Raw genomic sequence first — 12,155 nt, 5'->3', positions numbered from 1 at the left:
ACACCCCCAAATCCTCAACTTCTTCCCCCTCTGCACCAGAAAAGCCAAATCCCTGTGATCCCCTGTTGCTTTTAATTTTGTCCAGTTTTTGTGTGGAATTAAGTTAAGTTAATTAATGCCTTCCTAACATTCCAAAGGCTTTCCCTATCCCAAGCTCTGCCTCAGAGCTTGGGAGCAGCCCAGCACTGCAGGGGTAACCTGAGCCCTTCAGCACAGCATTAACATTTCAACCTCCCTCATTTCCAAGTCTCGTTCCAGATCTTATTCCAGAGGGCAGATCCTGGAGAGGCAGCACCCAAAGGCTGGTCCTGCACAGCCCTGGGAGGGGTTGTGGCAGAAATCCTTCGGGACTGGCCATGGTGCCACTGGGATCCAGCAGCAAATCCATCACCTGGGAGAGCTGGGATTGTTCAACTGGAGAGGAGAAGGCTCCAGGGAGAGCTCAGAGCCCCTGGCAGGGCCTGAAGGGGCTCCAGGAGAGCTGCAGAGGGACTGGGGACAAGGCATGGAGGGACAGGACACAGGGAATGGCTTCCCACTGCCAGAGGGCAGGGATGGATGGGAGATTGGGAAGGAATTGTTCCCTGGGAGGGTGGGGAGGCCCTGGCACAGGGTGCCCAGAGCAGCTGGGGCTGCCCCTGGATCCCTGGAAGTGTCCAAGGCCGGGTTGGACAGTGGGGCTGGGAGCAACCTGGGACAGTGAGAGGTGTCCCTGCCTGTGGGATAAGCTTTAAGGTCCTTTCCAATGAAACAATTCCATGATTTTACAATTCCAATCCTCCCCAGGCTTACAGCTGTTCCTCCCCGCTGGAAAGCAAAAAAATAAAAAGGAGGAAAGAGGGATGTTCCACCACTCTCAGCCAGAGCAGGACACTGTTGGCATTTTGCCCGTGGCTCTGAGGAGAGAAAACCCTTGGAAATCAAAGTGAGCAATGACAATCGTGGGCTCGGCTGCTGGGGCCCACAAATGCTCAACAAATGCTGAGAAGTTGGGCCCTTACCAGAACTTTCAGTTGAAAGCACTGAAGGACTGACAGGGTTATTCCAGTGTGGGAATGAAGGATCTCACTCCATCGGACAGAGGTGATCCAAAATCCCACAGCTGATCCCAAATCCAGTCCCAACCCAGCCCTGAGGGTAACTCAGTCTCTGATGAGGCTCAACTCTGCCCAGGGGGGTGAATCAACATCCAAGCCCTTCTCCAAGCTCCCATCCCATTCCAGTTGCATGGTGGGAAGGAATCCCAGGATTCCACCCCGGGGTTTGGGGTTGTGTCCCCCCTGTCCCAGAGCAGGATCCAGCCCCACATTCCCAGTGGGGTTTGGGCTCCCAGGACCTTCCCAGACCTTCTGCACCTTCCTCCCTTTGCCAGCTCCCCAAACACTCACGGCAGGAGTTGGAGTCGGGAGCTCCAAGGGCTGGGAATGCCAGAGCCCTGGGGTCAAACCCTGCTCCTTGCACAGGGAGGGAACACCACAGGCTGCTTTGGAATCATGGAATTGTTTAGGCTGGAAAAGCCCCCCAAGGTCCACTCCAACCATTCCCAGCACTGCCAAGGCCACCACTGCCCTGTGTCCCCAGGTGCCACCTCCACAGGGCTGTTCCGGCCCCCCAGGGATGGGGACCCACCACTGTGCCAGGGCTGGAAAACCCTTCCCATGAAGAAATAGTCCCTAAAACCCAGCCAGACATAAAAACCTGGGCTGGGCTTTAGCCCAGGCCCTTCACTCTGCAGGCACAGCTCAAGTAACTCAGGTACCAGGGACAAGGTTCCAGCCTTTTACTGGATGTGGGAGCACGCCCCAAACCACGGAAATGGTTTATATTCCACATCGAAATGGGATAAATGCCACAGGACGAGGCCCGAGCCCAGAGCAAAGCCCGCAGAGAAAAGCTCTCCTTAAAATCCAGGGCAGCACCAGCAGGGTGCATCCCAACCCAACCGCAGCATTCGGGAATATCCAACAGCAGGAGGATGCAAATCCCTGCTCAAGGCTCCTCGGCAAAGCAGCTGCAGGAGCCTCTCAGCCCCCGCTTTCCCCGGAGATGGGATTTGTGACCTCAGCTCAGAGACCCCCGAGCGTGCGGCGCCCGAGGGCCGGGACAATCCCTGCTCCCGGGGAATTCAGCTTGGGGACACTTGTGGCTTTCATTCCCGGCTGGCACCGCCACAGGAACGCCAGATGCGCTTCCAAAGGTTCCTGTGCTGTCTCTGAGGCTGCCCAGGACGGGCTCTCGCTCCCAGCTCACACCCAGAGTGCAATTTTTAGGGAATTCCGGGGGGTTTGGGGATAAAAGGGAGGTGACAGAGCTCCCAGTTGCCTTCGCCGCACACAGCACATCCAGGGAAAACACCCCACCACCCCCTCCAAAGATCAATTTTAAAGTGTTAATATATAAATAGCAATGTTAAACCCCCAGGCTGGCATCCGTCCCTCAAAAAAACCCCAAAAAAATTCCATTGGAAGCGTCTTTTTTCCTCCATGAGGCTTTGTCATTCTGTCTGTCCCTGTTTTCCAAGGCATCTCCTCAAAATCCATCACCTCCACACCCCCACAGATCCCCAGCAACCCCTCTGACAATATTTATGGAAAAACCCACCGATTTTTGGGGCTATAAACATAAAGATTTGTTAAACCCCACCTAAATCCTCGCCTAAACCAGCTTTTAGTCCACCCTGTGGTCAAGGCCACCCCAGTGACCCTCCAGCAGCTCCCATTCCCAGTTTTCCAGGTGGAAAAGGGAACACCCGGGCTGTCACAACTTCCTTGGGGACAACTCTGGGAAAGCATCCCTTGTTCCCGACGTGGTCACCCCCACACCTGCAATATTCCCATTTCCATGTGAAAACCGGGATTTACGGCCAAAATGAAGCATCAAAACCCTTCCCTGGAATTCCTCAAAGCATCCAGCTCCCGCTGCCTGAGGAGCACCTGGATTTTAAAGCAGTGATTAAATCTGGGACTAAAAATAAGAGCAGCAGGCCTGACCTAAAGCAAGGTTTAATTTCCAGGCTGAGGGAGGTTTTTCCACACTCCCCTCTCCCTGTGAGAGCAGCCAGGTAAACACAGAGCATTAATGATCTTGCTATTAATTAATGCTGCAGTATAAATTAGCTTATTAGTAAATTTAAGGCTGTTTAAGTGTCCAAGGCCAGGCTGGACAGGGCTTGGAATAACCTGGGAGAGTGGGAAGTGTCCCTGCCCTGGCAGGGCTGGAATGGGAAGAGCTTTAAGGTGTTTCCAAGCCAAACCATTCCAGGATTTGATGATGGTTAATTAGCTCTAATAACAAGGTGCACCTTTAATGATTTCCAAAAATCTGAATTGATGTATTTTTTATATTATTTAATATTATTTCTTAAATTTTTGATATTTTTATTATTTTAAAATTTTTTAATTCTTTACTAATTCTTTTTAAAATTTTCTTCTATTATTATTTTTCTTCTATTATTTATATTATTTTTTATTTTTAATATTTTATATTCTTTTAATATATTTTTATATATATTTCATATTATATTTTATATTATTATTTTATGTTATCTTTTTATATTTTTATGTTATCTTTTTATATTTTTATGTTATCTTTTTATATTTTTATGTTATTTTAAAATATATTTTATATTATTTTTAATATTGCTTTCTATATATTTTTTTAAATTTATAATTCTTTAATACATTTGTGGGGCTGCTTGAAATCCTTGATGCACTCAAAGCAAGGGCAGGCTGGGGAACCTCATCCTTCCCGGCCTAACCTATCCCAAAATTTCCGCAATTTTCCACAAATTAATCCCAATTTGAGGTTTTAAATTCCTGACCAGGTGTAGGTGAAGAATTTTAAGATTTTTTTCCCCTCAAAACATCACCTAAAAAATGAACTGAACACAAATAACACCCACAAAAAAGTAATAAATTAAATATAAATTAAAACATGTCAAAGCAGTGCTTTGCCAAGGCTGGGATGGGTAAGGAACGTTTCCCAGATAATATGGGATTTAAAATACGCTTCCAAACAGCGTTATCACTGCCAGCCCTAACCCAGTGTAAACTGGGATGTACCAGGGAATTCCCCCTTCCCAATCCCACCTCAAAACTCCCTGGGCAGGGGAGGAGGTGTCTGTAGGACGGGGCAGGAATTCCACGCTGCTCCTCCAGGACAGCCCCGAAACCTCCGGCTCCAGGAATGAAAATTGAAAAAAATAAAATTAAATTTAAAATTTAAAAAAAAGAAAAAAGAGCAATAAACCAAACAACACCACCTACAACTAAACTAGAAATTCCAAATAAATCACTTTGTGGGGCTCTGAGTGCACGACCCCAGCAGCTGGAAGCGCTGCCAGCCTCGAGCCCCTTTCATTCCCACAGCCAGAGCAGAAAACCCTTCGGAAGTCCCCAGGAACAGCCGCCTGCAACGGAATTTGGGTTCTGAACAAAGAGCCGAGCTCCTCAATCGCTGGCAGAGCGCACAGGGCCACACTTTGTGCTCCTGAACCGCTCGGGAAGAGCTCATTCCCTAAAAAACCATCTGCACGGCGCTCAAGGGCTTGGATTTGCTTGGATTTTTTCCTACCAAAGCTGGGGAAAGAAAAACCCCCATGCCCGGCCTGGGATTAAAGGAAGAAGTTAAGAAATCGGCTGGCAGGGAAAAGGGGAATGAGCTTTGCTGGGAGCCAGCCGGACTCGCACCCCCTGCGCTTCCCGAGGCTGACGGATCCTCCGCGACAGCTCTGGAGCATCCCAGCGCTTCCAGGTCACTGCTCTGGGGAGGAGCTCTGCCTTCCCCTCCTTCCCACTTTTTCCTTCGTGTTCCTCCTCTCCAGTCCCGCTATTGGGTCGGGATTCCTGCCACGAGCTCTGCATAAATCCCATTGTACACCCCCAACAGCTCCGGGGGCTCAGCAGCAGCGTTTAGGGCAGGATTCCCACCCAAAGCCCCGTTTTTCCACCTTTAACGGATAAAACCCCGCCCTGGAGGAGGTTCAAGGTGAACACCACCTGACTTCACCTGGAATTCTTATTCCTCCAATCCTTAGAACAAGAGCAAGGCCGGTGAGTCACGCAGGAAGTTCCTGCCTTGGCAGAGAAACCCAAATTCCCGCATTTGCGCGCCAGTTCCAGCCGCCCAAGGGCACATTTTCAACCGGGGCTCACTCCAAGGAGGAGTTTTGCCATATTTTTTTAGGCCTCACCATATCTTTTTCCCCCCAAGTTTTGCCACATTTTCGACCTTTTCCGGCCCCAAAAAACCCCGTTTGGGTTTTGCTGCCAGCACCACGTGGCACTGCCCCTTTGAGGCTTTGCCATCTCCCTCCTTGAACGTATTTGGTCCAAATCCTCAGCCCTTGGCACCCCTTGGGGTGTAACTGGCAGGAACCGGGTGCATTCCCAAGCATTGCCCCAATTCCCGAGGTGTGGGTGGCACCTTTGGCTCGGTGGGTGTTGGTTTGGAGCTCCAGCCCTTTGTCCCTCCTCTCCCTTCCCATGGAAAAACACCCTGCAAATGGAATAGAGCTGGGAAACCCAAAAGCTCAGTGGGAAGGGTGGGAACACCTGGAAAAAACTCCAGGTTTTGGGATGCAGGTCCAGCTTTGGGGCTCCCAGAGTGTGGGAGATGTCCCTGGAATCGCAGCACCATTCCCTGGGCAGCTCAGCCCCACCTTCTGACCCCCAAATCCAAGGGCTCCAGAGCTTTTTCCCACTTCTCTTCCAAGCTTTCCACTCCCAAGGCCTCATTTCCCCAAATTTCCTCCTTGACAGCTCAGACCCACCTGGATCAACCCCCCAAAAATATCCCAAAAGTCCTAATGGACATTTTTGCTCTTGAGAGTGGTGGCATGGCCCCAACCCTCAGCCCACCCTGGGATACAAGAGGAGCCAAATCCCTGGATCAGGCTCAGCATTTCCCTGGGCTGGACATGGAAAAGAGGGGGGAAAAAAAAAAAATCTTCTCCTCCATCCTGAAATGTTGTTTCTGCCTCAGTTCTGTGGAAAGGTCCAGCAGGTCTGGAAAAATCCATCTCGGAGGGCAAAGGTGGAGATGCCCAACCAAGCCCAAGCCCTGATTCTCCTTGGACCTGAGCTCAGGCATGGATTTCTGCTCAAATGCTGGAAAATCCAGCTCCTTATTGAGTGCTCTGGGTGTTTTCTGGGATGGTTTTGCCACCCATGCCTGAATTTATGATATTTCCACCAAACCTGCCTGTGGCTTTCTCAAAGGAACCCCCAAATTTTCCTCCTCCAATCAAAACCCCCAAGTTTTCCTCGCAGGCCATTTCCCTGCTGAGTCCTGCAGACAACCCTGAGCGCACTCAAACACAGTTTGCTGGAACGAGACCACCAAAGAAGAAAACAAAGTCAATTTTCTATCAGCCCAAAGGATTTTTCCAATGTGCCTTCGATGCCTCTGGGCCCAGCATTCCAAAACCAGAGCCCACCGAGGCTGAAAGATGACGCCAGAAAGATTTTCCCAGCTTGGACACGACCAGAGAATCCCAGAGAATGGGTTGGGTTGGGAGGATTTGAAGGATCTTCTCATCCCACCCTTGCCATGGGCTTGGACACCTCCCCCCATCCCAGGCTGGACAGGACACTCCCATGGAAGTTCCCTGAGCGACCAAACATCCCGGTTTGGTGTAAAAAGCCTGGAGAAGAGGGTCAGAGACTCTCCCACTCTGGGAAGGCTGCTGGCCCTGTTTGGGCTCTGGAGAAACACAGGGAAAGAAGGAACAACCTTCTCCAGAGGAACCACAGCTGCCCCCGTCTTCCCAACATCCGGAGCTCCTGCCTGAGCAGTGATTTCCAAACTTAATTAAGGCTCTGAACGCCCTCAGTGCCCTGGAGATGCAACAGAGGGATCCCAAAAGGAGACAAACCCGTTCCCGTGCCCGGATGTTCACCTGCACCGCCTGCCTGGGGCACTCCCAAGGATTTTACAATCCCAGGGAACACCCCAACCCCTCTCACTCCTGCAGCCACACGTGAGGGACCTCTCCACACGTGAGGGACCTCTCCAGATCCTCCTCTCAGAGGGGTTCAATCCCCATCCCAATCCCTGCTTCCCACCCGGCTGAGCGAAGCCAAGAACAACAAATCCATGGAATGTTCCTGCATCCCATCCTTCCACCACTCCATGGAGGCGGAGGAACATCCTCTGCTGGAGACACCTGGGACACGTTTGGTGTCCTCCAGCAGGGATTGGGGTCTGGAAATATCTCCCACAACTCCTTTTGTTTGGGTCGCATTGGGATTTTTAGACATCCATGGGAAATAAACATTTTTCTCCCATCTCCCAGAAGAACAAAAAAATATTCCATATATTGAGTAAAATACCCATTACCAGCAAAAGTTGCTCATCCTGCACCATTCCCAACAAAGTGAATTCCCTTTTTTCCAAGGAAAAGGATCCAAAGAGGATCCTTGAGCCTGGTCCATCCTGCTGGCCATGGGTGGCCCCATGTCCGGCACCCACCCTCCACTCCCAGCGCAGTGTCCGGCATTCCAGCATGAAAACCTGTTCCAATAATTAATAAAAATAATAATTAAACCCTTTTAAGGTGCTCACTGCAAGGAACTCTCAGCGTCTTGCACAGGTTTAAAAGTTTCAGTTCCAGTTAAGCCGAGCCTGTTAAAGCCAGTCTTAATATAAGGGGCCAGGGTTTCAGCAGGATCTTGGACTGAAGTTCCACTCTCCCACAAATCCAACCAATTTCCAGCTATTTCAAAACTCAAAAAAACCAGGAATTATTTCTGATTTCCTCACCTCTGTTCTAGGTTCTCATCAACAGCTTGGGGAGCATTTCCAGCTCTTTAATAATTCACTTTTTATGATTAGGATTTTTTTTTCCATGCAAGGCTGGGTCATGGAAGGCGATTCCACCTCTGCCAGAGCTCAGTGTCCCAGCCCTGGATCCATCTCCAGTGTGGAGCTGGGAAGTGACCAAAGCTCCTGCCAGGCCAAAATCCTCAAGGAATAAAACCAAACCCCAAAAAATCCCAAACCCCCAAATCCCAGAAGAGGCTCAAAACCCCAACCTACTTCCCCCAAGAAGCCTCAAAACTGAATAAATAACCCAAACCAAGACATACAACAAGGCAACTTCAATTTATCCACATTAATTCCTCCGTAAGCATTGGAATTTTGGGAGAAGCCAGGTTTTCAATGGCATTTTCCCTGCCATGACCTGCTCCTGCCTGGCTCCCGTCGTGGGATGGGTTTGATGTCATGGGCTAAAATTAAAACCTCTTCTGCTTGTGACTCTCATCAGCATCAGGGAGAGCAGGGAAGGCTTTTCCTCGCATCTAAAGGACAACAGAACTCATTTCCTTCACACCAAAGCATCCAGAAACCATTCCTGGGAGAGGCCATTCCATGTGGCCACACAGGGCCGTGACGACACCTGAATTCCCGAGACCAGGGGGGATATTTTAAACCTGTACGAATCCCATGGATCCTGAGGCCTCTCCAGGTGAATTGGGGCAGGGGGGCAGCCCCAGATTTCAGGGATACACCGGGAAGCAGCCCAATTTCTGCCTGTCATCCCAGGAAGCTCCCTGGCAGCACCAAGCTTGGATGTGGCTCCACCAAGCCAGGCCCTGCTGCTGCCACCAACGGGCCAGAAATCCCCCAAAATTCAATAAATTCTGCTCCTGCCGGCCCTGAAGTATCCATTCTGCTGAAATATAACTAAATCCAAGGCATCCCTTCCCTGCATCCTGCTCCAGGAGGAATTAAAATTATAAATGATAAAGAAGAGCTTTACATACGGCTGAGACAGACGACAGAGGAGAAAATTCCTGTCATGCCCGGAGGCTTTTCCCACACAGGATCAGACACAGCCTCCCTGAAGCATCCTGTGCCCAGAGCCCATATTCCCTTCTCATTTCCTTCGCTATGCCCACAAACCCCGATCCAACATCTCCTCCTCCTTCCCCAGACCTGCATCTCCACGGCACGGCCAAAAAAAAAAAAAATCACCCTAAGTTCCGATTCCCTCGTTTTCCACTGGAATGATGCTCATCCATCCCGGGAAAACCACCAAACCCCATCCATCAGCTGCTAACCCCCAGATCCACCCTCTGCGCAGCGCATCAGGCTGAGGGATAAAATAACCATTTCAGGATCCCAATCCTGACGGATGCAGCCGGGTCTGGGCTGGAGGAAGCAGCAGATCCATGGAAAACCGGGCGTTTGCCCGGCCGGAGCTGCCTACACAGGGCTGGGGATGGAATTGCAAATAATCGGATGGGCTCGATATTAGATCACCACCCTGCCGCTCGGCAGAGCCTGGAATTGCCTGGGATTAGGGGGAGGGGAGGATTTGATTTAATTATGGTTATTAATTATTATTTTATTTAGGAAAGGCTAAAACACCCCCCGGCGCAGGTTCGGCGCCTCCTCCTCTAAAAAGTCGGGCGCTCCCCGAGGAAGAACGCGCCCGGCTCATCACCTACCTTCCATCATGGTGGCAGAATTGCATTCCTCAATTTCCAAGGAGCCTGAAAAAATCCAGGAGAATACGATCCCGGTCAGCAGGCGCTCGGCGTCAGCCCTTCCCAGGCGGCGGGGAGGATGAGGAGGAGGAGGAGGAGGAGGAAGCGGGAATGCCGCGGCTAGGGGCAGGCCATGGATGCTGCTGTGCCTGTATCACCTCCAGGATGGCATCGCGGAGGATGCTCGGAGAAAGGGAGGACGAGGCGGGCTCGCCTCCCGCCCCGCACTCCTCACATGCGCGCTCGCTCCCGACACACCCCCCGGGAACACTCCAACCTATTTCCCAGGTTGTTGGTTTGTTTCCCCCCCCCCCCCCCCCCCTTTTCCACCCTCCCCAGCACCGCCACTTTCCCCAAAAGCAGAACCCCTGTCCGCACCTCGTGACGCACTTCCCCTCCCTTAATCCTATTGCAGCGCCCGCGCCAGCCCGATTAATTCCCGGCCGCTGTCAGATTAGGAGCGTGCGGGGCTGGGAATCGGGGAAAAGGGATCAATCCCGGCTGGAGAAGGCAGCGCAGCCGGGTGCGAGCGCAGGGATGCGAGCTCGGCAGCGCCGGGCCCTCCTCGCAGCCTCTCCCGCAGCCATCCAAGGGACAAATCCATCGGCTGACGTCACAGCGCCAGCAATTAGCCCCGAAAGGAGGATGCGGGAGAAATCTCTCCCCGACCGCTTCCAGCAGCGCCCGGGAATTAATCTCGCATGAAGGGAAGCCGGAGCGGGGAACAAAAGAGGCCGGGGAGGCGGCGGGGGGGCTGCGGGAGCCGAGGCCGGGCTGTGCCCCGCGATCCCACCCCGGCACCAGCTCCCCCCGGGGGATGTGCGTCCCTCACCCCCTTCCCGACCTCTTCCCAGAGCTGCCCCAGGGCCGGGGGGGGCCCTGCCGGGGGCACAGCCCAAGTCATGGGGGTACCGCCAGGTTTGTCCAAGAAAATGCGGGATTTTAAATCGTTTCTGGTGAAACTGGCTTTCAGCAGCTCCGCAAGTCCGGGTGTATTTTTTTTCCTGGCAGGAAAAGTGCTCCGAGCCCCCTCAGGCTTCTCCTGAAGTGGTTCCCACGAGCATCCCCGGGATCCTCATCCCGCACAGCACCCGCCGGGACAGGGGGGACAGCCCGGGCTCCGTCCCCGGGGCCACCGCCGCATCCCAGCGCCCGGGAAAACCGGGATTGGCACTATCAGCACCCAGCTGCCGATGGAGGAGCTGCCTCTGCCCCTCCTCTGCCCTCCGGGCACAACAGCGGCGTTTTGGGGACAACCCGCGCGTTCCGGCGCTCGCGAATGTGGCTTTTCAACGTGACCGCGGAGCGGGGAGGGAAAACTTCCCTTCTGCCCCTCACCCCGCATCAGCATCTTTGGGGTCACCGCCGGCAGCCCCACGTGCCCGTCAGGGTTTGTCCCTGCTCGGCGGCAATGCCCACATCGTTTTCCCCATTGGGGAAAAAAAAAAAAAAAGAAAAAAAAAAGCTGTTTTTCATTAATAAAAATCAGATTTTCCCCCCCATTAAAATTTCTCGAGTAATAAATAAATAAATGGGGTTTTTCCCTTCCCATTTAAAGAGTAATCCCAAAGCCAAGCATCTCCAAGGGTCTGGAGACACTGGCGAGGGAACAGCACCTCAGCAGGGTCTCCGCATCCAGCACGGCCCCGTCCCGTCCCAGCTGGTGGGAAGTGCCCCAGCAGCGGGCACAGGGACGGGATTATGGAACAGATGGTTCCTTAATCCCTGCAAGGAGCTCCTGCGAGCTGCCTGCAGCGCTTCCAGCACAGGGAAGGGAGCCCAGAGCCCTCGGGAATTGCGGCTGTAATCCCAGGCTGAGCACAACCCATGGAATGTTGTTCCACTGTCCCCTCAGCCCAGCCCTAAAACACCCCAGGCTGGCACACGTGGAAGGATGTCCCAGTGATGGACAGGCACCTTCCGTGTCCAAATTCCTCCTGGACACACCAAAACAACACCAATCCCCCAAAAGCTCATGGAGCTGCTGCACAGCAGAGCGAGGCCCAGGATTCCCATCCCTGGGAGTGTCCAAGGCCAGGCTGGGCGGGGTTTGGAGCAATCCTAGTGGAATTCATGGCAGGGCTGGAATGGGATGAGCTTTAAGGTCCCTTCCAACCCAAATCTGGGGATTCTGTGATCCCACATCCAGTGGCTCCACTGCCAGCCAGGACAGACCCAGGGCCTCCTTCCCACAGCTCCAGAGGGCTGATATTCCTTAAAAAAGCAAGGAGAACTGGGATATCCCCTGCAAACCCCTTCCCAGGCTGGACTATGGATAAAAACCAGTCCTTTTCACCAAATCCCCTCATTTCAGCACCGGCTTTGGGCAGCCTCCCCGTCACCCCGGAAATCCCTTGGCTGCGGCTCCTCCCAGCGCAGCTCCAGCTTTCCCTGGAACCGTGGGATGCCTCCTCCTTATGAAACAGCTCCTGCCATGGGGCAAGGCCAAAACTCCCCTCCCTGCAGGCAAAACTAACCCCACACTCAGGACACCACAAAGCCGCTCCCGGAACAGGCTCTTCCCAAAAAAAGGCGGCACAGGGTGAGCCGGGTCCCTGCGGGAGCCTTCCCGCGTCCCTGGGGAGGGCAGCTGCCACCAAACCCCTCTTTCCAAGGCAAAGCTGATCTTTCCAAATTACAGAATTCGCAATTTGATTTCCTAAC

At 52.7% G+C, this 12,155-nt stretch overlaps 1 protein-coding gene and 1 long non-coding RNA gene across 14 annotated transcripts in view; one reads left to right on the top strand and one right to left on the bottom strand.

Annotated features, from left to right (window-relative positions):
- SGIP1 (SH3GL interacting endocytic adaptor 1) overlaps window positions 1-10,857 on the bottom strand; it is a 45,991-nt gene extending 35,134 nt beyond the window's left edge. For 10 of the 13 annotated variants that reach the window (XM_042030932.1, XM_042030935.1, XM_042030934.1 and 7 more), the window contains exons 1-2: window positions 10,830-10,857; window positions 9,453-9,497 (exon numbers count right to left, since the gene is read on the bottom strand). In XM_042030932.1, coding sequence (XP_041886866.1) covers window positions 9,453-9,497; window positions 10,830-10,842 — 58 coding nt within the window. In that variant the 5' untranslated portion in view covers window positions 10,843-10,857. Of the gene's footprint in view, window positions 1-9,452; window positions 9,498-9,649; window positions 9,813-9,869; window positions 9,961-10,335; window positions 10,714-10,829 lie in introns of those variants that run through there. The other 3 variants (XM_042030940.1, XM_042030938.1, XM_042030939.1) reach the window with 3 other exon arrangements.
- Window positions 9,693-10,925, top strand: LOC121665951. The gene is made up of 2 exons (XR_006016529.1): window positions 9,693-9,779; window positions 9,907-10,925. It is a non-coding gene; the product is annotated as an uncharacterized LOC121665951 (long non-coding RNA).
- The last annotated feature ends 1,230 nt before the right edge of the window (window positions 10,926-12,155 follow it).

This window comes from Corvus kubaryi, unplaced genomic scaffold (assembly GCF_017639235.1).
Source record: "Corvus kubaryi isolate FWS band 111438036 unplaced genomic scaffold, C.kubaryi_AGA036_p1.0 37334, whole genome shotgun sequence".
In the NCBI taxonomy this organism is placed as follows: domain Eukaryota; kingdom Metazoa; phylum Chordata; class Aves; order Passeriformes; family Corvidae; genus Corvus; species Corvus kubaryi.
This window is presented reverse-complemented; position numbering and strand designations above follow the sequence as displayed.